Genomic DNA, 26,187 nt, shown 5'->3' with positions numbered 1-26,187 from the left:
CTGAGCCCAGCAGGGACGGCGCTGCTCACTGCTCTTCTTCTTTTTTTTTTTTTCTGAGACAGATCTTTGCTTTTGTCACCCAGGCTGGAGTGTAATGGTGCAATCTCGGCTCACTGCAACCTCCACCTCCCGGGTTCGAGCGATTCTCCTGCCTCAGCTTCCCGAGTAGCTGGGATTACAGGCACCCGCCACCACACCCAGCTGATTTTTGTATTTTTAGTAGAGACGGGGTTTCACCATGTTCACCAGGATGGTTTCAAACTCCTGACCTCAAGTGATCCACCCACCTTGGCCTCCCAAAGTGCTGGGATTACAGGCGTGAGCCACCGCACCTGGCTGGCACTGCTCTTAAGTGGTGGTGGCTGGGTTCACTCCTGTTTGTAGTCAGTTGCCTGGCCAGCAAGGGCTGCTGTCTTCCATAAGGCCTCTCCATGGGGCTAGTTTGGTCTTCTTCACATGGTAGCTCACAGAGTACAAAGGCAGACTCAGCAAAGTGTCTTGAAGCGAAGTATAGGACTGCTTCCATTGCTGCTACATTTCTTGGTTGAAGGAAGTAAAAAAGCTACCCCAGATTCCAAAGGTGAAAAATAGACTTTACCTCTTAATTGGAGGAGCTCCAAAATATTGTGGCTGTATTTCTTCAATCTACCACATATATCGACAACTTCACAGATGATGCCAAATTACTTTCCATAGTATCTGTGCCAATTTATAATTGTATGTATATGAAATGTGTGTATGGAAGTTCTCATTACCTCCCTCGTGCAAATACTCGTATTGTCATAGTTTAAAGCAAAATGTGTGGTCAAGTTCATTTTTGCCCATCTAAAAAAAAGTATTGGATGATCTATCTTTTTCTTTGGAGTTCTTTATATGTTCTGGATATGTAGTCATTTTTCAGTTGTATATATTAAAATTCTTTTCTCCCACCTGGTGGAGTGCATTGAACGTCCCGGGTTCAAGCGATTCTCCTGCCTTAGCCTCCTGAGTAGCTCGGATTACAGGCATGTGCCACCATGCCTGGCTAATTTTGTATTTTTAGTAGAGACGGGGTTTCTCCATGTTGGTCAGGCTGGTCTCGAACTCTCGACCTCAGGTGATCCGCCTGCCTCAGCCTCCCGAAGTGCTGAGATTACAGGCGTGAGCCACCGCGCCCAGCCAACAAAGGTTTTTAAAGGAAAAAAATGAGGAGGATAACATAATTGTTTTGAAATAATTTTCCTTGGCTACAGAGATCAATAACAAGGGTGACACCAGTCCAAGGTTGGATAGGCGTTTGTTGGGCAGATGTTTCTGCAGGAATATTCTGTGTGTGTAAGGTTGCAATGGCCTTTATGCATGGTTATAGTTTTTGTAGTTGTTTTTCTAATCAGACATACAAGTGTGAGAACCCTCTCTTCATGGCCTTCCTTGGCTCAATTTGCTAGGGCTTTCTTAACATTAGTGACTCCATTTTATTCTGATAACGTTCACATTTCCTCTTTTGATCAAGATCTTTCTCCAAAAGCATCACTGATCAATCATTCATATTTGGGTTTTCCTGTCCCTCAATGTCATGATGGGCCTGTCCCAGTTGCTGGTCTCATGTCACATTGAGGGGAATGATGGGTGACTTGGAGTCAGTGTCAAACTCTTGTAGCCACATTTGAGCAACAAGGGACATTTCAAGGGAGTATCTCTTAGGCTAAGTCTATCTGAGGTCCATTTTGAAGTTCAATTTTGTCTGTTCCATAGTCTTTTGTTATCATCTCAAAGTGTTTGGCTGGGCCAGCATTATTTTGTTAGGAGTTGTACTTCTGTAAAAATTTAACAAGTGACAGATACAAAGTTTTAAAAAGGGCAAATACAAAGTAAAATTAATAGTAATATGATAATAGTTTTGTGCCCCAAACCTTATCACTTGTATAAATCAAATTACTGAAGGGAATTAGATGAGACCTGTCCTAATGGTGTGGCTTGTTTTCTTTTTTCTTTTTTTCTTTTTTTTTTTGAGACAGAGTCTCTCACTGTCACTTAGGCTGGAGTGCAGTGGCGTGATCTCAGCTCACTGCAACCTCCGCCTCCCAGGTTCAAGCGATCCTCCTGCCTCAGCCTCCCAAGTAGCTGGGACTACAGGTGGGCGCCACCATGCCCAGCTAATTTTTGTATTTTTAGTAGAGACAGGGTTTCTACTAAACCCTATATTGGCCAGGCTGGTCTTGAACTCCTGGCCTCATGATCCACCTGCCTTGGCTTCCCAAAGTGCTGGGATTACAGGCGTGAGCCACCCTGCCCGGCCTACATACTTTTTAAAGTATTCTTAGTTGTCAGATTTTTTTTCAGCACTTTGAATATATCATCTTATTCTCTCTTGGACTGCAAGATTTCTGTTGAGAAATGTGTCGATACTTGTACTGGGGCTTCCTTATATGTGATATGCTTTTCTCTTTCTGCTTTCAGAATTCTTTGTCTTCAGTTTTAAATAATTTGTTCATAATATGTCTCAATGAACTCTTCTTTGGGTTGAATTTTATTAGCGACCTCTGAACTTCTTGTACCTGGATGTTTGTATCTTTCTCCAGATTGGAGAAGTATTCAGCTATTTTTAAAAATAAACTTTGTCCTTTTCTCTCTTCTCTGTAAATCTTGTTATGTAAATGTTCTCTTGATGGCCTCCCATAGATATTGTAGACTTTCTTTGGTCATCTTCATTTCTTTTTCTTTTTCTCCTCTGACTGGATGATTTAAAATGATGTCTTTGAATTTGCTTATTCTTTCTTCTGCTTTTCTAGTCAGCTGTTGAAGCCATCTATTGTATTTTTTGTTTATTGTTATTCTTCAGCTCAAAAATGTTTGTTTGGTTCTTTTTCATGTTTTCAGTGCCTTTGTTTAGCCTCTTCTTTCGTTGTTCTATTGTTTTCCTGATTTTGTTAAATTGTTTTCTGTGTTCTTTTATAATTAACTGAGATTCTTTAGAACCATTATTGTGAATTCTTTGTCAGGCAATTAGTGGATCTGCAATTCTTTGGAGTCAGCTAATGGAAGTTTATTGTTTTCCTTTGGTGTTGTCATGATTCTCCAATTCTTCATGATTTTTATAGTCTTGAGAAAAGCATTTGAAGAAGCATTAACTTCAAATGCTTTTTTGGGGGAGAAGAGTGGTGCTCTCTGGCACTGGGTCCAGTGGCACAGAGTGCCAACTGTGGGTGGGGTTGCGTGTGGTGGGTCCAGGTTGGAGGGACACAGAGTCTTGTTAGCACAGGCAGCTGGGGGCTGTGATGTTGACACCTGCATGGTCCTTGGTGGCAACAGCTGTGGGAAGTCCACAGTGGCTGTGAACCTCCCACAGAGTTTTCTGGGACCTCAGCTGTGCCTCTTGCCTAGCATCTAGGGGCCAGGACTCGCAGCAGTGGAGGCTGGGGTCAGTGGTGTGCACACAGTCTGCTGTAGAGGCTGGCTGTAGGCACAAGCATGGCAGCAGAGGCTAGTTGCAGGCTCATTAATGGTGGCAAGGGGTGGAGTCAGAGGCAGGGGCTGGGGTTGACTAAGGGCATGCATGTGGCAGTGGGGGCTGACAGCTTGTGCCTAACTGCAGGGGCCTGCTGCAGTCTGGCCACAGAGGTCAGGCCATCTGCATGTATGTGGGCAGTTGCAGGGCTGAGCTGGAGGCGTGTGTGCACATGCAGCCGCGGGGCCCAGCTGAGGGTGCAAGCGTGATGCTGGAGTTAGAACCTGGGGATGGGGAGGCATGGCTGTGTACAGGCACATGCATGGTAGCTGTGCTGGGTCCTTGGCTCAGAGCACTTGTAGAGGCAGCGGCTGGGGTGACTCCACAGAGGAGGGGTATTGGCTTAGGCACCCAGAGAATGCGATGGCCACTGGGGTGAGTTCCTGGGTCTGGTCTGGGCGACCATGGTATTGAACAGCTTAGGTGGTTTCAGGGACAGAGGAAGGAGAAATTAGAGGGCCACGCACCTGGAGACTGTGAAGGTGGAAAAAACTACAGGGCTTTTGCTGCTGCAATGTTGCCAGTTGGTTTCCTCAGTTGTGAAAGTTGCTTGGTTCCTCTGCAGAAAATGGTGCTGGCATCAGCCATTGGTAACACCAAGGTGTCCTTGGTGGTGAAAACTGTGGGGAGCTGCACAGTGGCCAGGAGTGCTGTTGAGGTCCTCAGTACAGAAGTCCGCTAGAGTCCCCTGTTGAGCAGGCCACTAGGGGGCGCTGTGGCTCCCACCAGCATGGCTGATACTGACAGCCTGTCCCACTTCTTGGTTCCCCATTATCTCCGTATGTCTTGGCAACGCCAGTCCCCACGGAAATGTGAATGGAGTGAAACTGAAGCTGTTTGGGCAGTGTCCCAAAACACTGGGGAAGCTGGTGGTACAGCCTGCTCTCATTATCCCTGAAAGAGGGATATGCGAGCCAGGGAATTCCCTCTCCATGCTGAGCAGTGCTGGCTCGGAGGATGGGGTGATGTGGGCAAAATGGAATTGTTCTTTCCACCCTTTCTGTGTGGGTTTTTCTAGGGTTCTTTCTCCTACTAAAAGTCAGCTGAAGCCGACTTCTCAATTCTTCCAGAGTAATTTTTATTTTATTTTGTTTATTTATTTATTTTTGAGACGGAGTCTCGCTGACTTCCAGGCTGGAGTGCAGTGGCGCGATCTCGGCTCACGCAACCTCCGCCTCTCGGAATCAAGCAATTCTCCTGTCTCAGCCTCCCAAGTAGCTGGGATTACAGGAATGCGCCACCATGCCCAGCTAATTTTTGTATTTTTTGTAGAGACGGGGTTTCCCCATGTTGGCCACGCTGGTCTCGAACTCCTGACCTCAAGTGATCCTCCCTCCTCAACCTCCCAAAGTGCTGGGGATTACAGGCATGAGCCACCGCGCCCGGCCCAGAGTAATTTTTGTTCAAGGATAGTTACCAAATTGTTGCTCTTTATAGAGAAAGGGAGGCTGGATCCCTTTCTCTGCCATCATGATAGGAAATAATTGGCTCCGTCTCCCATCTTACTTTGCTATTTGTTTCTCCTGGTCTGTATTTCATTTTTTCTCTTTTCTTGCCTTCTTTTGGATTGACTTAGTAGTTATTTATCATTCCATTTTTTTTTTTCCTCCACTAGTCTGGAAGTTATCCACTCTGTTTTCTGTTCTTTTAGTGATTTAGTGATTTCCCCAGAATTCACAATATGCATTCTTAATTTATCGATGTCTAAAGGTAATAAGTGCTTCACTGTCTCTCAAGATAAGGGCTCCAAAACTCTTTATATCCATTTACATGCATTCCTAACTTACATTTGAATGTTATATCATGTTTTTGTTTTGTTTTGTTTTGTTTTGTTTTGTTTTGAGACGGAGTCTTACTTTGTCACCCAGGCTGGAGAGCAGTGGTGCAATCTCAGCTCACTGCAACCTTTGCCTCCTGGGTTCAAGTGATTCTCCTGCCTCAGCCTCTCGAGTAGCTGGGATTACAAGCATGCACCTCGTGTATTTTTATTTCATATTATTTTGCTAAAATGCAAAGATATTATTGTTTTATTATATAGTTAATGTTCAATTAGATGTACTACTTCCTATTTATTGCTTTCTTTGATCTTTATGCTGTCTTGCATCCTGGCCCTTCCATGAGGGATTTCCTTCTACTTGAATATCCTTTAAATTACTCTCTCTTTTTTTTTTTTTTTGAGACAGAGTCTCACTCTGTCGCTGAGGCTAGAGTGCAGTGGCACTGTGTCAGCTCACTGCAATTTTCTGCCTCAGCCTCCCAAGTAGCTGGGATTACAGGTGCCCACCACCACACCCGGCTAGTTTTTATATTTTTAGTAGAGACGGGGTTTCACCATGTTGGCCAGGCTGGTCTTGAACTCCTGACCTCAGGTGATCCACCTGCCTTGGCCTCCCAAAGTGCTGGGATTACAGGCGTGAGCCACCATGCCCAGCCTAAATTATTCTTTAGTGATAGTCTGCTAGTGGCCAATTCCCTACTTTTCTTTTCTGAAAATATCTTTCAGTGTGTTTTGAAATCTATTGTATCTGGATGTAGATTGCTAGCTTGGCAGTGCTTTTTTTTTTTTTTTTTCCTAGCACATTGAAGATAGCCTGCTATCTTTCAGCTTTCTCTTTCTTTCTTTCTTTCTTTCTTTTTTTTTTTTTTTTTTTTTACACCAAGCCTCCCTCTGTCACCCAGGCTTTCGGCTCACTGCAACCTCCGCCTCCCAGGTTCAAGCAATTCTCGTGCCTCAGCCTCCTGAGTAGCTGGGACTACAGGCACACGCCACCACGCCAGGCTAATTTTTATATTTTTAGTAGAGACAGAGTTTCCTCATGTTGCTCAGGCTGGTCTCGAATTCCTGACATCAAGTGATCAGTCTGCCTCCTCCTCTCAAAATGCTGGGATTACAGGCATGAGCCCGCTTCTGGCATCTTTCAGCTTTCTTTTTTTTTTTTTTTGAGATGGAGTCTCGCTCTGTTGCCCAGGCTGGAGTGCAGTGGCACGATCTCGGCTCACTGCAACCTCCGCCTCCCGAGTTCACGCCATTCTCCTGCCTCAGCCTCCTGAGTAGCTGGGATTACAGGCACCCGCCACCACGCCCGGCTAATTTTTTGTATTTTTAGTAGAGACGGGGTTTCACCATGTTAGCCAGAATGGTCTCAATCTCCTGACCTTGTGATCTGCCCACCTCGGCCTCCCAAAGTGCTAGGATTACAGGCATGAGCCACCGCACCCGGCCCCCAGCTTTCTTTATGGCTGTTGAGAATTCAGTTGTCAGTTTGAAGGTAATTTGTCTTTTTCACAAACAACCTTTTTTACCTTTTCAACTTTTTTTTTTTTAGTTTCAGAGGGTACATCTGCAGGTTTGTGACATGGGTAAATTGTGTGTTGCTGAAGTTTAGGGTATGAATTATCCCATCACCCAGCTAGTGAGCATAGTACCCAATAGGTAGTTTTTGAGTCCTCATTCCCCTCCCTTCTTCCTCCTTCTAGTAGTCTTCAGTGTCTATTGCTGCCATCTTTATGTCCATGTGCACTCAATGTTTAGCTCCCATTTATAAGTGACAATATGTGGTATTTGATTTTCTTTTTCTTTCTTTCTTTCTATCTCTTTCTTTTCTTTTCTTTCTTTTCTTTCTTCTTTCTTTTTTGAGATGGAGTCTCGCTCTGTTGCCCAGGCTGGAGTGCAGTGGCGTGATCTCGGCTCACTGCAACTTCCGCCTCCTGGGCTCAAACGATTCTCCTGCCTCAGCCTCCCGAGTAGCTGGGACTACAGGCGCCCACCACCATGCCCGGCTAATTTTTTAGTATTTTTAGTAGAGACGGGGTTTCACCATGTTAGCCAGGATGGTCTTGATCTCCTGACCTCGTGATCTGCCTGCCTCTGCCTCCCAAATGCTGGGATTACAGGCGTGAGCCACCGCACCCAGCCGGTTTTCTATTCCTATGTTAATTCACTTAGGATAATAGCCTCCAGCTGCATCCATATTGCTGCAAAGGACATGATTTTGTTCTTTTTCATGGCAGCATAGTATTCCACAGTATATATGTATCACATTTTCTTTATCCAGTCTACCATTGATGGACATCTAGCTTGACTTCATGTCTTTGCTATTGTGAATAGTACTGTGATAAACATATGAATACATGTATCTTTTTGGTAGAACGATTTATTTTCCTTTGGGTATACAGACCCTGTAATGGGATTGCTGGGTTGAATGGTAGTTCCCTTTTAAGTTCTTTGAGAAATATCCAAACTGCTTCCCACAGTGGCTGAACTGATTTACATTCCCAGCAACAGTGTGTAAGCATTCCCTTTCCTCTGCAGCCTCACCAACATCTGTTATTTTGTCTTTTTAATAGCCATTCTGATTGGTGTGGTGAGAAACACACCAATGAGCATTTTTTCATATATTTGTTGGCTGCATGTATATCTTCTTTTGAGAAGTATCTGTTCATGTCCTTTGCCCATTTTTTAAATGGGGTTATTTATTTTTTGCTTATCAAATTGCTGAAGTTTCTCATAGATTCTGGATATTAGACTATTGTTGGATGCATAGTTTGCAAATATTTTCTCTCCTTCAGTAGGTTGTCTGTTTGCTCTGTTGAGTTTCTTTTGCTGTGCAGAAGCTCTTTAGATTAATAGGATCCCACTTGTCTGTCAACTTTTGTTGTTGCAAGTGCTTTTAGGGACTTTTAATTCATAAATTATTTGCCAAGGCACAGGTACCTTTTAACATTGTTTCTCTACACCTTCACTGTAATATATCTAATGGGGAATTCCTTTTATTTTGCTTGGGATTCTTTTGGCTTCTTGCATCTATGGATTACTCTTTTCATTAGTTCCAAAAATTCTCAGCCATTGTTTGTTCACATATTGTCTCTAACTCACTGGCCATGTAATCTCATTTGTTAGACCTTTTTACTATATCATCTAGGTCTTAGAAACTCTCATATTTTCTACCTATGTTCCTCTCACTCCTGGCCCCAATTAATCACCAATCTGTTTTCTATCATCATGGATTAGATTTGTCTTTTTTTTTCTTCAGAGTAAATGGAATCATACTATATGCATTCTTATATCTGACTTCTTTCACTTAGCATGTTTTTAGTATTCATCTATGATACTGGATGTATTGGAGGTTCATTCCTTTTTATTCCTACGTATTATTCCATTTTATGATTATACCACAATTTCTTTATCCATTCTCCTACTCATAGGCATCTGAGTTGTTTCCAGTTGAGGGCTGTCTCGAGTACAGCTGCTTTGAGAGTTCATGTACAAGTCCTTGTATGGACATATGTTTTCATTTCTCTTGGATAAACACCTAAGAGAAGGATCATTGGGTCACTGGGTTACGTGGTAATGGTATGTTTAATTTCATAAGAATTTGTGGAACTGTTTCCAAAGTGGTTTTAAATCAGTTTTCCATTCTTACTAGTAAGGTATGAGAGTTCTGGTTGTCCCACATCCTTGTCAATACTTGATGACATCAGGCTTTTTAATTTTAACCATTCTGGCAGATGTGTGGTGTGGTATGCCTTTGTGATTTTAATTTGCCTGTTTCTCAGGACTACTGATGTTGGCTACCTTGGAAAGTGCTTATTGGCCTTTTACAGAGCTTGTCTTGTAAAGTGTCTTTTCAAGTCTACTGCCCATTTTAAAAATCAGGTTTTTTTTTTGGGCAGTGAAATTATTGAGTTGTAAGCATTCCTTATATATCCTAAATGCAAGTTCTTTGTCAGTTGTACATATTGTGGATATTATATCTCATTCTGGGGTTTGTCTTTCGTTAATGAAGCCTTTTGATGAAAAGACATAATTTTGATGATGCTCAATTTATCAATTTTCTTTCACGTTTTGAGCTTTTTACATCCTAAGACAGTTCTGTTTACTTCAAAGTTGCAAATATATATATATATTTTTTGAGATAGGGTCTCACTTTGTTGCCCAGGCTGGAGTGCAGTGGCACGATCTTGGCTCACTGCAGCCTCTGCCTCCCAGGCTCAAGTGATTCTCCCGTCTCAGTCTCCCAAGTAGCGGGGACTACAGGCGCCCGTGCCACCACGCTTGGCTAATTTTTGTATTTTTAGTAGAGACGGGGTTTCACCATGTTGGCCAGGCTGGTCTCGAACTCCTGACCTCAAGTGATCTGCCCGCCTCAGCCTCCAAAAGTGCTGGGATTACAGGCATGAGCCACCGTGCCTGGCCAAGGTTGCAAATGTTTTTCTCCTGTGTTTTAAAGTTTTTGCTTTTTCTGTTTAGATATCTATTTCACATAAATTTCTGTATAAGGTATGAGGCAAGGATCAAGATTAAATTTTTTTCTATTTAGATATTCAGTTGTTCTAGCACTATTTGTTAATAAGACTATCCTTTTCTTATTAAGCTGCCTTGGTATCTTCGTTGACAATTAGTTGACCACAGTGTGTTTCTGGGCTCTACTCAGTATCATTAGTTAACATGTCTATTTTTATTTAAACCAATACCACCCTGCTTTGATTACTAAGGTGTTATAGTAAATCTTAAAATCAAGTTGTATGAGTTCTCCAACTGTGCTATTTTTTTTTCCAAAATTGTTTTGACTATTGTAGATCTTTGTTCTCCAAGTAAATTTTAGAATTACCTTCCCAGACTGAGTGTGGTGGTTCACGCCTGTAATCCCAGCACTTTGGGAGGCCGAGGCGGGCAGATCACCTGAGGTCCGGAGTTCAAGACCAGCCTGGCCAACATGATGAAACCCTGTCTCTACTAAAAATACAAAAATTAGCTGGATATGGTGGCGCACGCCTGTCCCAGCTACTTGGGAGGCTGAGGCAGGAGAATCGCTTGAACCTGGGAGGCGGAGGTTGCAGTGAGCGGAGATCGCACCAATGCACTCCAGCCTGGGCGACAGAGCGAGGCTCCATCTCAAAAAAAAAAAAAAAAAAGAAAAAGAAAATAAAAAGCCTGCTGTGGTGTTAATTGGGATTGCATCAAATCTGTAGATCATTTCTGAAACAACTTTCCTTGCATTCCCAGTTGTGTAGAAGGGCCGGGAGCAAGCTTCTGCTTCATTTTTATTGTGAAGGTGTAGCCCTTTGAAGTGTCGGATTTAAGAGGGGAACTTCTATTCTGATCCTTATTTTGGGCAGGCTCTGGTGTTTTATATCTGGCCTCCATGGCCCCCTTTTGTATCTGAAAAGTCATAAAATTGGAAACTGCAGGTCCAGTTTGTTGTATTTCGCATACATCTTTGGGACAAAGTATCTTTGGAAGTCCCCTTTCTCCACTGCTTTGCCTGTACTTCAATTTTTGCCTGATAATTCCTTATTATCTTGTCAACATTTTTATTTTGTTAGAAGATTTAAAAATATCTTCCAGCCTTTAAAATTATTTCCAATGAGAAAATTGGTTCAAATCTCTAGCTTATTATTGGAATAGCATATGGTATTTTATTTTCTAAAATGCGATCAAACTCTACTTGCTTGCCTTTTGCTTTTATCAATGATACTTGGCAAGCCATTGTAGTTCTTACAGAGCAATGAGCTGAATTTTTTTTTTTTTTTTTTTGAGATGGAGTCTCGCTGTCGCCCAGGCTGTAGGGCAGTGGCGTGATCCTGGCTCACTGCAACCTCCGCCTCCCAGGTTCAAGCGATTCTCCGGCCTCAGCCTCCCGAATAGCTGGGACTACAGGCACGCGCCACCATGCCCAGCCGATTTTTGTATTTTTAGTAGAGACAGGGTTTCACCATGTTGGCCAGGATGGTCTCGATCAATGAGCTGAATTTTTAAGGATTTGTAGGAGTTAGCCAAGTGAAGAATGGTGGTGGGGGTGGAGTTGGTATTGTGTGTGAGGGGGTATGATGGGCCCTGAAACGGTAAGTAGTTAAATCTGGCCAGAACATGGAATGTGAAGAGGGCCATAGGGACATATGAGGCCAAAATGGTCAGCAGGGCTCACATCAAAAAGTCGAACCAGCAGTTGCTCTCACACAGCACGACTCCATGGGAACATTATGATCATAGTCTGTGTGCTCCTGGACATGCTGTAATAGGAACTTTAGAAAGTTGGCTTTTACCCGTTAGTCTCAGTGGAGAGGGAAGGTAGACAGTGAATAAGAAACCCCATCACTAGAGCAGGGACCACAGAGTCCCCAGGAAGACTGCAGAAAATGCTTCTCCTAGGCTCTCCCATGGTCATCAATTCTCCAGGATTACACAAATGAATTCACGTCCCTGAAGGCGGGTGCCTTCTAGGTTTCATCCCAGGCTCTATCTTACCCAGATCAGTAATGCTAAGCCAGTGATAGCCTTTTTTATCTTGAAGATAAGGGAAAAGGAGACTATCTCCTACTGGGCCAAATGGTTCGATTTGATTCAACCCTCTATCCCCAGGAATGCTGAAATACTTTTAAAGCTGATAAACCTAGGGAAACTGCCTCCTGACGCCAAGCCCCCTGTCAACCTGCTTGACAACCCAACCTCCATCTACAACGCCTGGCTCAATGGCCTTCCCCAGCACATCAAAAGCATGGTTCTCCGCGAGGTGACTGAGTGCAACATAGAGACTCAGTTTCTTAAGGTCAGTAAACATAGCTGAGAGGGGAGCCTAGAGTTCCTGAAAGCCTTTAGCACAACAGACATTTTAGCTTTTCTTAGCACCAGAAAAAATCCCGGAAGCACCAGAATCATCTGTGGCTCTCAGTAATACAAAGTACTATAGTTTGCAGAATGGCCTTCCATGGATAATGCGAGGTGGATTGATTTTCCATGTCAGGGGGTTAGCTTGGAGATCTGATTTTCTCAGTGATCCAGGGACTTTCAGGAGTTTTCCAGGGAAGATAGAATGTATAGTTGTCTATATTTTTTTGTTATTGTTCAGTTCAATGACACTTTAACACCTGTTTGTTCTCTCTTTGCAGGCTAGCGAGGGCCCAAAGTTTGCATTCCTGTCCTTTGTTGAAGCCATGTCCTTCCTTCCTCCGTCTGTCTTCTGGTCTTTTATCTTCTTCCTGATGTTGCTGGCCATGGGGCTGAGCAGCGCAATAGGGATTTTGCAGGGCATCATTACTCCACTCCAGGACACCTTCTCTTTCTTCAGGAAACATACAAAGCTGCTCATAGGTACTCTGACCTAGGCCCTACTCCTAACAATGACCCTGACCCCTGACACCACTGGGACTCTTTTTTTGGGACAGGGTCCCTGTAGCCCAGGCTGGAGTGCAGTGGTGTGATCTCGGCTTACTGCGACTTCTGCCTCCTGGGTTCAAGTGATCCTCCCACCTCAGCCTCCCCAGTAGTTGGGACCATAGGCGTGCATCATCACACCCGGCTAAGTTTTGTAGCTTTTGTAGAGAGGGGCTTTCGCCATGTTGCCAGGCTGGTCTCAGACTCCTGGGCTTAAGCAATCTGCCCAATTTGGCTTCCCAAAATGCTTGGATTACAGATGTAAGCCACCGTGCCCGGCTACCACTGGGTCTGCCACCAGCCCTGGTCTATGACCTCTACTTAGCCCTTGTCACCCAGCCCTGACTTCTAACCTTGATCCAGATCTCATGTTTTCTCCAGTGGGAGTCTTTTTGCTCATGTTCGTGTGCGGCCTCTTCTTCACTCGACCTTCAGGCAGCCACTTCATCAGGCTGCTGAGTGAATGCTGGATAGTCTTCCCCATCATCGTCATTGTCGTATTTGAAACCATGGCTGTGTCCTGGGCCTATGGGGCCAGGAGGTGATGTCCTAAACCCAGGTTCTCACAAAGCATGGGACTATAGGGAAGGGTGACCCCTTTCTTGTTGCCTCTACTGTCAACCCACCTAGTGTGACATAGGGACCCTTAATTTCAGTCTTCTGGGAAATCTTTTTATTCATTCATCCATTTTCACATATATTTTGGGTGCTGAATATGTGCCAGGCACTATTTTAGTCATCAGGGATAGGGGCATTGAATAAAAGAAGTATTCCTATTCTCAGAAAGCTTACATTTTAGTGGTCTAGAGAGACAATAAGCAAATTAGCAAATAAAGAATAAAAACGTTGAGAATAAATATAGGTGATAGGAAGAATCAAAGGGCGAGGTCAGATGGCCCATAGTGGGAGTGTGTGTGGGCACCAATCCACATACGACTTCAGGGAGGGCCCTTCCGATAAGGTGACATGTGAGCAGACTCCTGAATGATAGGAGGGAGGGAGTCATGACAAGATTTTGAGGAATGTGCGCCCTGCAGGGAAACAGAAATTACCAAGGCCAGAGGAAGCATAATGCCTAGAGTTTCTGAGAAACAAAGAAGTCAGAGAGGCTGGAATAGAAGATATTAGGAGATGGGGCTAGAGAAGTGATGGTGGCCAAGTCATGTAGGGTTTTGTAAGCCACGATAGGACTCAGCTTTGTATGCAGAATGACAGATGAAGCATTGGAGGGTTTTGAGTAGGAGAATGACATTTTCAGGTGGGAGTGCCATTATTAGATTTGTTTTTTAAAAAGGTATCTATGGCTGCTGTCTGGAGAACAGACCAGGAAGAGTTGAGAGTGAAGCCAGGATAAGAGTTGGAAGCTATGTAATATTTCTTTTCTTTTTTTTTTTTCATTTTGAGATGGAGTCTTGCTCTGTTGCCCAGGCTGGAGTGCAGTGGTGCGATCTCAGCTCACTGCAACCTCCGCCTCCCGGGTTCAAGCAATTCTCCTCCCTCAGCCTTCTGAGTAGCTGGGATTACAGGCATGCACCACCACGCCCGGCTAATTTTTGTACTCTTAGTAGAGACGGGGTTTCACCATGTTGGCCAGGCTGGTCTCAAACTCTTGACCTCGTGATCACCTGCCTCAGCCTCCCAAAGTGCTAGGATTACAAGCGTGAGCCACCCTGCCTGATGAAAGCTATGTAGTATTTCAAGTGAGAGCTAAGAATGGCTTGGTCAAAAGTAGAAGAGTTGTGGATTAAGAGAAGTGGTCTGATTCCGGAAGGTAGAGCTACCTGGGAAAGAGAACAAGATAATCTGGGAGTGAGACCTGGAAGATATAACTGTGGAATGTAAGTCTATAGTAGAGGTAGCCAGGGCAACTCCGGGGGCACAGATGGTTAGTTAAGGAAGACTGGAGAGTTAGGGAAGGTGGCCTAGAGGAGAGGATGCTTGAGCAGAGCCTGGACAGATGAATAGGTGGAGATAGGGTGATGGGCACCCTAGACCAAAAGACCCCACTTGTATATTTATTGAGATTGAGAATATGTACTAAAGGAGACTGGATAGGTGGCTGAAATAAACTAGATAAGTTCCCCAAGGGCCAAATGCCACTTTCTTTTATCTGTGTTGTTCACTGCTGGATATCCAGCACTTAGAAGAGTTCCTGGCACATCATAGACATTCTCATATTTATGGGATGAATGAAAGAGACTTGGCCTTTCTCCTGAGGCCATTGGATACCCATGGGAAGTTCTTGAGCAGGAGAGGAGTGTTTGGAAAAGTTTCTTGGGTTGGGATAGAAGACAGACTGACTAGGGGGAGGATGAGAGAGGACAAGACTTGAGATGAAACAGGAGATTAGAGATACAATAGAATGTTTGAAAGATGCCAAGGTTGGGCTGGCCCTGCCTCCAAGGTGGTGAGGCCTAACTGGGCATCCCACACTCTGGTGGCCCTTCTCCAGGTTCCTTGCAGACCTGACGATCCTGTTGGGCCACCCCATCTCTCCCATCTATGGTTGGCTGTGGCCCCATCTGTGTCCAGTTGTGCTGCTAATCCTGTTTGTGACCATGATAGTTCATCTTTCTATGAAGCCGATCACCTACATGTCCTGGGACTCAAGCACTGTGAGCCTCCCCCAGGACCCAGAACCCCTTTGGGAGTGGGGGCCAGACCTTTCAATTCACTCTGGGTGAAAGAACCCAGTCATCTCATTCTCTTACTGCCCAAAGACTCATGGGTTTTCTGCTTTGGTTCCCCACCCACCCTTCCCCTCCACAACTCTTCCTCTTCTCTTGCGGATTTTGATATTCTGAACCTTTTTCCCATCTCTCCACAGTCAAAAGAGGTGCTTCGACGATACCCACCATGGGCACTGCTCTTGATGATCACCCTTTTTGCCATTGTCATCCTCCCCATCCCTGCATACTTTGTATACTGCCGCATACGTAGGATTCCCTTCAGGCCCAAGAGCAGAGATGGGCCTATGACAGCCTCCACATCCCTACCCCTAAGTCACCAGCTAACACCCAGTAAAGAGGTTCAAAAGGAAGAAATTCTACAAGGTGATGAAACAAACTACCCATCAACTTGTCATGTGACCTCCTAACTTCATTAATTTGGCTTCACATAACATATCCCTTAGAACAGATCCAACAGGCAACTCTTAATATCAGCTTGCAACTGTTGATGTCCCTGGATCCAGAACCACTTTTATTTCCAAGAGGAGGGGCGTTCTTTGGGGGGGTTCGTGGGGCCTGGCCTTGCAATCCCTTCCTGGGTCCCATCTTACCTGGTGACCACCATCATCGTTTTCCCCATCCTCTTCCTCAACACACATACATGCACAACGCATATATAATACTAGTGATATCTACCAGTCCTGCTACTTCTGGGGTGCCTGTCTCCTGGCATGGAGCTGGAGGAGCGATGCTGTTGGTCAATAAGTCAGTCTACTGGAACTCCAAGGACTGGATGTAAGCAGATCTTTTTTTCCTATAGATGTCTCAGATGTTCAGTTTTCCTGTCATAAGGCTTCCAGTCTGTATTAGTTCATTTTCACACTGCTAATAAAGACACACCTGAAACTGGGAACAAAAAGAGGCTTAATTCGACTTACAGTTCCACATGGTTGGGGAGGTCTCAATCATGGCGGGAGGTGAAAGGCACTTCTTACATGATGGCAGCAAGAGAAAAAATGAGGAAGAAGCAAAAGCGGAAACCCCTGATAAACCCATCAGATCTCATGAGACTTATTCACTATCACGAGATTAGGATGGAAAAGACCAGCCCCCATGATTCAATTACCTCCCCCTGGGTCCCTCCCATAACACGTGGGAATTCTGGGAGATATAATTGAAGTTGATATTTAAATGGGGACACAGCGAAACCATATCATTCTGCCCCTGGCCCCTCCAAATCTCATGTCCTCACATTTCAAAAGCAATCATGCCTTCCCAACAGTCCCCCAATGTCTCAACTCATTTCAGCATTAATCCAAAAGTCCAAAGTCTCATCTGAGACAAGGCAAGTCCCTTCCACCTATGAGCCTGTGAAATCAAAAACAAGCTAGTTACTTCCTAGATACAATGGGGGTACTGGTATCAGGTAAATGCAGCCATTCCAAATGAGAGAAATTGGCCAGAACAAAGGGGTTACAGGGCCCATGCAAGTCCAAAATCTAGCAAGGGAGTCAAATTTTAAAGCTCCATAATGATCTCCTTTGACTCCAGATCTCAAATCCAGGTCACGCTGATGCAAAAGGTGGGTTCCCATGGTCTTAGGCAGCTCCACCTCGTGGCTTTGCAGGGTACAGCCCCCCTTCCAGCTGCTTTCACGGGCTGGTGTTGAGTGCGGCTTTTCCAAGCTCAGGGTACAAGCTGTCAGTGGATCTACCATTCTGGGGTCTGGAGGACAGTGGCCCTCTTCTCACAGCTCCACTAGGCAGTGCCCCAGTAGGGACTCTGACTCCGTGTGAGGGCTCTGACCCCACGTTTCCCTTCTGCATTTCCCTCCCTGGCAGAGGTTCTCCATGAGGGCTCTGCCCCTACAGAAAACTTTTGCCTGGACATCCAGGCATTTCCATATATCTTCTGAGATCTAGGCGGAGGTTCCCAAACCTCAATTCTTGACTTCTGTGCACCCTCAGGCTCAACATCACGTGGAAGCTGCCAGGGCTTGGGGCTTCTACTCTCTGAAGCCACAGCCTGAGCTGTACATTGGCCCCTTTCAGCCATGGCTGGAGTGGCTGGGACACAGGGCACCAAGTCCCTAGGCTGCACACCACATGGGGACCCTGGGCCTGGCCCACAAAACCACTTTTTCCTCCTGGGCCTCTGGGCCTGTGATGGGAGGGGCTGCCATGAATGTCTCTGATGTGGCCTGGAGACATTTTCCCCACAGTCTTAGGGATTAACATTAGGCTCCTTGCTACTCATGCAAATTTCTGCAGCTGGCTTGAATTTCTCCTCAAAAATGGATTTTTCTTTTCTACTGCATCATCAGGCTGCAAATCTTCTGAACTTTTATGCTGTTTCCCTTTTAAAACGGAATGCTTTTAACAGCACCCAAGTCACCTTCTGAATACTTTGCTGCTAGAAATTTCTTCTGCCAGATACCCTAAATCATCTCTCTCAAACTCAAAGTTCCACAAATCTTTAGGGCAGGGGCAAGATGCCACTAGTCACTTGGCTAAAACATAACAAAGAGTCATCTTTGCTCCAGTACCCAAGTTCCTCATCTCCATCTGAGACCACCTCAGCCTGGACCTTATTGTTCATATCAGCATTTTTGTCAAAACCATTCAGTAGGTCTTCTGGAGTTTCCAAACTTTCCCACATTTTCCTGTCTTCTTCTGAGCCCTCCAAACTGTTCCAACCTCTGCCTGTTACCCATTTCCGAAGTTGCTTCAACATTGTCGGGTATCTTTTCAGCAACACCCCACTCTACTGGTACCAGTTTACTATATTAGTTTATTTTCATGCTGCTGATAAATACATACTGAAACCAGGAAAAAAAAGGTTTAATTGGACTTACAGTTCCACATGGCTGGGGAGGCCTCAGAATCATGGCGGGAGGTGAAAGGCACTTCTTACATGGCAGCGGCAAGAGAGAAAATGAAGCAAAAGTGGAAATCCCTGATAAACCCATCAGATCTCATGAGGTTTATTCACTATCATGAGAATAGCATGGAAAAGACCAGCCCCCATGATTCAATTACCTCCCCCTAGGTTCCTCCCACAATGCATGGGAATTCTGGAAGATACAACTGAAGTTGAGATTTACATGGGCACACAGCCAAATCATATCACAGTCTTTCTAAAGCCAAATGTCCAGCCCTGAGTTTCTGCCCTCCCCTTGCTCTGGAAAACTCAGATACTAGATTACTAGGCTTGCCTTATCCACGGGCTGGCCTTTAGCCAAGGGAAACCTGGGAAATGGTGACTTCAACAAAGATGGGAAAGATATTAATATGCTTGCTACTGATACAAGATAATCCTATTATAGGTCTAAAATTATTTCTAAAAAGAGGTTGCACTCAAGGTTTTAACATTGTGTTGTGGACTGAGTACATCTGTAAATCAGTGCCACAACCAGTTACTAACAAGCTGTTTTGCTGAGCTCACCAAGAGTCCCATTGCTGCTCAGTACTGGGCACCACTGGTTTTTATCCCAGGGTCAAATCAACTGAACTTGCCCAGTGGATGATCACTGAGTGGGTCTTTAAGAACTTGTGGGAGGGTAGTGCCATGAGGGTGCTGAAGTACTCCCCAAAAGGAGACTGGGGCCTGTCAGTTACCTGCTGGGGATGGGGGCTATGGGCAGAGGTGATTGGGATTCCCAAAGATCCAGGGAATGGGTTTCCCTTAAATGCTCAGAGATCTTAGGCTTTTAGATTGCTTAGAGCCCACGGGTAAGTTTCAGTGATAAAGGAAAAGAAGACACCCCCAACCATTGGCAGGCAGGACTTAAGAGGTGGATCTGCAGAAAGGAAAGAGCAGAGGCATCCGAAGTTTCCAGACCTCTGAAGTCTGGCTCTTCAAGCTTGAAGATAGGAGGGCTGGAGGGGGTGTGCACCTCTGCATCATCACCCATTGGCTCCTGTGCCCTATTAGCCCAGCCCATCCACCCCCTAGTCCAAATGCTCTATCTGCTTGAAGACTTGTGCTATTGAATCGGGTAATGTGGGGGTGGGAGAGAGAAGGCAGTGGGCTCCTCCTTCTCATCAAATAGTCTGGGTCTTCAACCTCCTCCCTTTTGGGAACCCAGGCACTCATCCTCCCTTCTGCCTCAAGGCCCGTCCCACCTACCTCCCCACCATCCCCGGTCCAGTTTTGGAGGTGGAACTTGGGAGAGGGGGATTGAAAAGTAGGGGCTTACCATCTCAAAAAGAAAGAAAGAAAGAAAGGAAGGAAGAAAGGAAGAAAGGAAGAAAGAAAGAAAAGAAAGAAAGAAAGAGAAAGAAAGAATATTTCCCTCTTAGTATGTTTCTCTCTCTCTCTCTGTCTCTCTGTCTCTTTCTTTCTTGACAGAGCCTTGCTCTGTTGCCCAGGCTGGAGTACAGTGTCTTGGTCTCGGCTCACTGCAAACTCTGCCTCCTAGGTTCAAGCAATTCCCCTGCCACAGCCTTCTGAGTAGCTGGGATTACAGGGGTGCACCACCATGCCCAGCTAATTTTTGTATTTTTAGTAGAGACAGGATTTCACCATGTTGCCCAGGCTGGTCTCGAACTCCTGACCTCATGATCTGCCCATTTTGGCCTCCCAAAGTGCTAGGATTACAGGCATGAGCCACCGCACCCAGCCTTTTTTTTTTTTTTTTTTTTTTTTTTTTTTTTTGAGACAGTCTCACTCTGTTGCCCAAGCTGGAGTGCAGTGGCACGATCTCAGCTTACTGCAACCTCCACCTCCCACAGGCTCACATGATTCGTATGTCTCAGCCTCCCAAGTAGCTGGGATTACAGGCGCACACCACCATGCCCAGCTAATTTTTGTATTTCTAGTAGAGATGGAGTTTTGCCATGTTGGCCAGGCTGGTCTCGAACTCCTGGCCTCAAGGGATCCGCCTGCCTCAGCCTCCCAAAGTGCGTGAGCCACTGCACCTGGCCTAATTCTGCTTTCTAATTTGCATCCCTGACATGCGGGACGCTTCAATAGGGATGGTGCCAGGTTCAAGAGGCTGAAGAAGAGACCCAGGGCTAGCAAACGAGACATAGGGTTTATTTGAGATAACTTACAGGGTGATCCAGTGGTGGTGAGCTGGACAGGAGAACCACAACCACTTGCAAAATGCATGCAGTTTATATAGCACTTTCACTTAGCACCCTCCCCCAGCAACCTCCATGCAGCAGCCCTCATCCTCAGGGTGTGCTTAAGTTATTGCTGCCAGGCGTGTCTACCATATACACTCCACTCCAGCATACCCACCTTGTTGTGTTTTTTTTATTTTTGTTTTTCATTTTTTTGAGACAGAGTCTCACTCTGTCACCAAGGCTAGAGTGCAGCGGTGCGATCACGGCTCACTGCAACCTCTGCCTCCCGGGTTCAAGTGATTCTCCTGCCTCAGCCTCCTGAGTAGCTGGGATTACAGGCATGTGCCACCACACCTGGCTAATTTTTGTATTTTCAGTAGAGATGGGGTTTCACCATGTTGGCCAGGCTTGTCTTGAACTCCTGACCTCAAGTGATCCGCATGCCTCGGCCTCCCAAAGTGCTGGGCTTACAGGCATGAGCCACTGTGACCTGGCCACTCTAGCATACCTTTGAATGGCTCTCACATTCTTGTGCCATTCTTCCACCATTTCCCTGGGGCCATATATGCGGAGGAGCATTGCAGCCAGACACCACAGCAGCAATACAAACTACAACAGAAAAGAATAATGAATATAAAAGTGGCTTCAGGTACTCAGGTTAACTGCTGCAATGCACCACGGCAGGCCTGCAGTGGAGGAGAGGGGCAGCTCTCTGCAGACCCAACAGTCTGTTTTGTTCTGGAGAGAGACCACCGTCTGTGCCCAGCTGGCAAGAGGTTTGCTGCATACCATCTATGGGTGAAAAGTGAGATGTTTAGTGAGTACAAGAAGGGGCAAGTCATGGTCATTTTTTTCTTTTTGAGACAGAGTTTCACTCTTGTTGCCCAGGCTGGAGTGCAGTAGCTGGATCTCGGCTCACTGCAACCTCCGCCTCCTGGGTTCAAGCGATTCTCCTGCCTCAGCCTCCCAAGTAGCTGGGATTATAGGCGCCCGCCATCATGCCCGGCTAATTTTTTGTATTTTTAGTAGAGGTGGCGTTTTGCCATATTGGCCAGGTTGGTCTCGAACTGCTGGCCTCAGGTGATCCACCTGCCTCGGCCTTCCAAAATGCTGGGATTACAGGCATGTACCACTGCACCCAGCCTCATGGTCATTTTACAAGAAACAGGAAGTTGTGTCCTTCTGAGACAGCATCACCCCGACAGTGGCCTGGTGCTTGGTTTGCAATACCAAATAGGTTGGCCCCCTCTCTACAAAGTGTCACGTGAGGCTGGAGTAAGACAATAGGGATATTATGCAGTGTGGGCATCCAGACGCTAGACTGTTACATGCATCCCCCAGGTGCAGTAGAGAATGTTCTTCCATATCAGCCCCCCAAAGGGGGCTGCCTGCTACCATCCAATCCTGTGTTTCTCCTTGTAGTAGGCACATGGTGGGCCCTTAAAGATGGTGCCCAGATGTCAGTGCACAGGACTGTTGGGTCCAGCTCCTAGAAGAAACCATCCAGGCAGCTCAACCCATTGGCTACATGTCCTTTGCCTGTATCGAGCCAGATACTCTCAGTGGACAGCTGGATACCGGTGGAAGGATTGCCTCGTGACAAGCCATCTGTGTACCAGGCCTGGTCAGGAATTGGGCCCTGTCCCTCTTATATAAAGGAGGGAGTATGTGGAGGCTCAGTGCCTCTGTCAAAGACTGTCCTTCAGCTGTCACATAGGTGACAGGGCCAAGTAGCAAACGGAACCCTGTGCTAGTTTGTGTACTCCTCTGTTGCAGGCATGCGTGCCATTTGGCCACAGTCTGTTTCTGGGCATTCCCAGATTTTGGTTTCTGGAAGGTGTCCTACTTTAGACTAGGATAAAGGCTAAGGCCCCAGGATCCTGATAAGAGCAATGGTGGCTGGGTGTCTGGAGACTGGCGGCCACATATAGAGCTGGCTAACTATATATTGGTCACCTAAGAATGCACAGGCTGGCTGGGTGTGGTGGCTCACGCCTGTAATCCCAGCACTTTGGGAGGCCGAGGTGGGCGGATCACCTGAGGTCAGGAGTTTGAGACCGGCCTGGCCAACATGGCAAAACCCTGTCTCTACTAAAAATACAAAAATTAGCTGGGCGTGGTGGCAGGCACCCGTAATCCCAGCTAACCTTCTATGGGGTACTGGGTATGTACTAGCATGGGAACCCCTTTGGAACATCTTCCACTTGCTGTAAGGCATAACACGTAGTGCAGAATTATAGCTCCCTGACACTATAACTTCAGTCCCCTTCCATAGCTGGAATCAGAATCTTAAAGGCACAAGTTTGTGTCCTTGCCTTTGCCACCGGTCCCAGTTGGCCCCCTTCTTGACTAAGTGGTACAGTGGCCTAAGGAGTTGAGCCAAATGGGAAATAAAAGGACACCACGGCCTTAGAAGAACTAAGAAGGTTTGCAGCCGCTTTGGTGGTGTAGGATGTGGGTAGGCCTGCACCGTATCTAGAATGGCAAATTGAACACCGTTACTCTTACCCAACCAGATGGCACCAAGTACTTGACGGATAAGCCTGGACCCTGCCTTTGTCTGCATTGACTGCTCATCCTCTGTTAACCAAGTGAGACAGCAAGGTGAGGGCTATAGAGACTCAGAAGTTAGCTGGCAAAAGACTCAGAATTTAACATGATATCATCAATGTAATGGAAAACATGTACCATCTCCAGGGTAGTCCATCTACTGAGGTCTGTGGCCACTAGGCGTTGACAGATAGTGAGGCTATGGAAATATCCCCGCGGCAAGACAGTAAAGGTATATTGTTCTCCTTCCCAGGTGATAAGGTTAGCCTTTTTTTTTTGAGAGGGAGTCTCGTTCTGTTGCCCAGGCTGGAGTGCAATGGCGCGGTCTCGGCTCACTGCAACCTCTGCCTCCCAGGTTCACACCATTCTCCTGCCTCAGCCTCCTGAGTAGCTGGGATTACAGGCGCCCGCCACCACACCCGGCTAGGGTTAGGCTTTGTGTCCTCACCCAAATCTCGTCTTGAGTTGTAATCTCCATAATCCCCACGTGTCAGGGAGACCAAGTGGAGGTAATTGAATCATTGGGGCGGTTTCCCCCATGCTGTTCTCATGGCAGTGAGTGAGATCTCGCGAGATCTGATGCTTTTATAAGGGGCTCTTCCTCCTTCGCTCGGCCTCGTGAAGAAGGTGCCTTTCTTCCCGTTTGCCTTCTGCTATGATCATAAGCTTCCTGAGGCCTTCCCCAGCCATGCTGAACTGTAAGTCAATTAAACCTCTTTCCTTTATAAATTACCCAGTTTGGGGCAGTTCTTTACAGCAGCTTGAAAACGGACTAATATACCAGGTGAATGCAATGACAAAATGAGGTGCGTCCAGTCCCTCTCCTATCCTCATCAGAAAGGAGGTGATATGAGAACAGCTGCATACATTAGGGGGACCGTTTTGTTGAACTCCCAGTAATCTGTCATTCTCCGTGTCCCATCAGGCATCCACATGGGCCATGCAGGGCTATTGTATGGGCTGTTCACTGGTCTTATGATGTCTACCCAGACTTCTTTCCTTTTCAGTCCCTACGATCTCATCACGACCTCCTGGCAGGCATTGTCGTTTCAATGGTGCTATTCACAGAGGGGCTGGCAGCTGTGCTGGTGTCCATTTCGCATTCCCCTTGATCACGCGCTTCACCATCCTAACTCAGTCGGAATTCAGAGGGTCACAAGCCTGATGAGACAGCCATTCCCAAGATGTACTCTGGGATAGGAGCTCTGTATACTAAATAGAGTTTGGGCAGCAGTCTCCTAACTTGTAATACTAGCTCAACCTGTCTGACTTTCACGACCGCCGCCCCCACCGACCATCTATTGTTATAGGCCACTGGAACCACGGATGTCACCACATATGAGAGTGCATTCAGCTCCAGTATCCACTGGGAACAGCCTGTGCATTCTTGTTTTTTGTTTTGTTTTGTTTTGTTTTTGAGATGGAGTCTCACTCTGTCACCAGGCTGGAGTGCAGTGGCACGATCTCGGCTCACTGCAACCTCCACCTCCCAGGTTCAAGCGATTCTCTTGCCTCAGCCTCCAGAGTAGCTGGGATTACAGGCGCCCAGCTAACTTTTGGTATTTTTGGTAGACACGGGGTTTCACCATGTTGGTCAGGCTGGTCTCGAACTCCTCACCTTGTGATCTGCCCACCTCAGCCCCCCAAAATCCTGGGATTACAGGCGTAAGCCACCGTGCCTCCTGGATGCATTCTTAGTTTTTTGCCTTTTTTTTTTTTTCCTTTTTTTTTTCTGAGACGGAGTCTCACTGTGTGGCCCAGGCTGGAGTGCAGTGGCACAATCTTGGCTCACTGCAACCTCTGCCTCCCTGGTTCAAGTGATTCTCCTGCCTCAGCCTCCTGAGTAGCTGGGATTACAGGTGCCCACCACCACACCCAACAATTTTTGTATTTTTAGTAGAGAGGAGGTTTCGCCATGTTGGCCGGGCTGGCCTCTAACTCCTGACCTCAGGTGATCCGCCCACCTCGGCCTCCCAAAGTGCTGGGATTACAGGCGTGAGCCACTGCGCCCAGCCAGCCTGTGCATTCTTAGGTGACCAACATATAGTTAGCTAGCTCTATATGTGGCCGCCAGTCTCCGGACACCCAGCCGCCATTGCTCTTACCGGGATCCTGGGGCCTTAGCCTTTGTCCTAGTCTAAAGGGGTTGGTGCCTGTATCCCTCTGTGGGAGGGGCAGTGGGCTGAGCCTGAGGCTTCTTCGTGAAGCGCTGTTTTGGCTTGAGCTTCTGCCACAGTCTGACCAGAACAGCATTAGGCTGTTTATCTATTTTCACAGTAGGCGTCCCTGCCACTACCTGGTCACACATTTGTTGGGGGTCCCCGACAGCCCCTTGGCTGTTTTTCCTTTGGCTCCCTTGTTTTTATCCCAGCAGCATGCACCCCTCACCTGTGCAGTTTCTGTTTCTCCTAAGCAGTGGCCCTTTGGGCTGCCTGAGACACTGGCTGTCCGATGAAGGGACTCAAGATAGATGCTAGTGTGCCACACCATTGGTTGTGTGCCTACCGTAAGATGGCATTTCTCATGCCTGCAGTGAAAAGCTCCTTGTCAGGGCCTCGGTAATGCTCAGTGTAGATAGCAAGCATCACCCCTAATTCCCAGAGGATGTCCCTCAATTCCTCCATAGTCTGTCATCACAAAGGAGATGTGGGGACATTCCTTTCTTTCTTTCTTTTTTCTTTTTGAGATGGAGTCTCCCCCTGTTGTCCAGGCTGGAGTGCAATGGCTCCATCTCAGCACACTGCAACCTCCGCCTCCCAGGTTCAAACGATTCTTCTGCCTCAGCCTCCCGAGTAGCTGGGATTACAGGCACCTGCCACGACACCAGACCAATTTTTGTATTTTTAGTAGACACGGGGTTTCACCATATTGGCCAGGCTGGTCTCAAACTCCTGATCTCATGATCCTCCTGCCTCGGCCTCCCAAAGTGCTGGGATTACAGGCCTGAGCCACTGCACCCGGCTGGGACATTCCTTTCATTTGGCCAGGATGCCTTGCAGCTCGCAACCACCCGGCTAAGGAGGGGGGGGTGGCCCGATCCTCATTATTGGTGCCATCGAGGCACCGCCTCAGGGCCGGATGGTTGGTGATGGATGCCATTTCACTCATCTCTGTTCCATGTCCCATAGACAGAGAAGCCACCCTGTGACCTACTCTCTCCCCTTCTGCCTGAACCTAGTTCCCAGCTCCACCAACTCCACTGTGGAATCCCGCACTGCGGTGTCTTCCAGGCAGGGGCAAGTCTTGCAGGGCGACCCC

At 46.6% G+C, this 26,187-nt stretch overlaps 1 protein-coding gene across 4 annotated transcripts in view; it reads left to right on the top strand.

The window, feature by feature from the left end:
- SLC6A16 (solute carrier family 6 member 16) overlaps positions 1–16,229 on the top strand; it is a 35,929-nt gene extending 19,700 nt beyond the window's left edge. For all 4 annotated transcript variants that reach the window (XM_009232875.4, XM_054540924.2, XM_054540925.2 and 1 more), the window contains exons 9-13: positions 11,850–12,036; positions 12,377–12,578; positions 13,023–13,182; positions 15,094–15,256; positions 15,469–16,229. In XM_009232875.4, the coding sequence (XP_009231150.3) occupies positions 11,850–12,036; positions 12,377–12,578; positions 13,023–13,182; positions 15,094–15,256; positions 15,469–15,738 (982 nt within the window). In that variant the 3' untranslated portion in view covers positions 15,739–16,229. The remainder of the gene's footprint in view (positions 1–11,849; positions 12,037–12,376; positions 12,579–13,022; positions 13,183–15,093; positions 15,257–15,468) is intronic.
- The last annotated feature ends 9,958 nt before the right edge of the window (positions 16,230–26,187 follow it).

The sequence above is a fragment of the Pongo abelii genome, chromosome 20 (genome assembly GCF_028885655.2).
Source record: "Pongo abelii isolate AG06213 chromosome 20, NHGRI_mPonAbe1-v2.0_pri, whole genome shotgun sequence".
Classification (NCBI taxonomy): Eukaryota; Metazoa; Chordata; class Mammalia; order Primates; family Hominidae; genus Pongo; species Pongo abelii.
Note: the sequence above shows the minus strand (reverse complement) of the source record. Positions and strands in the feature narration are given on the sequence as shown.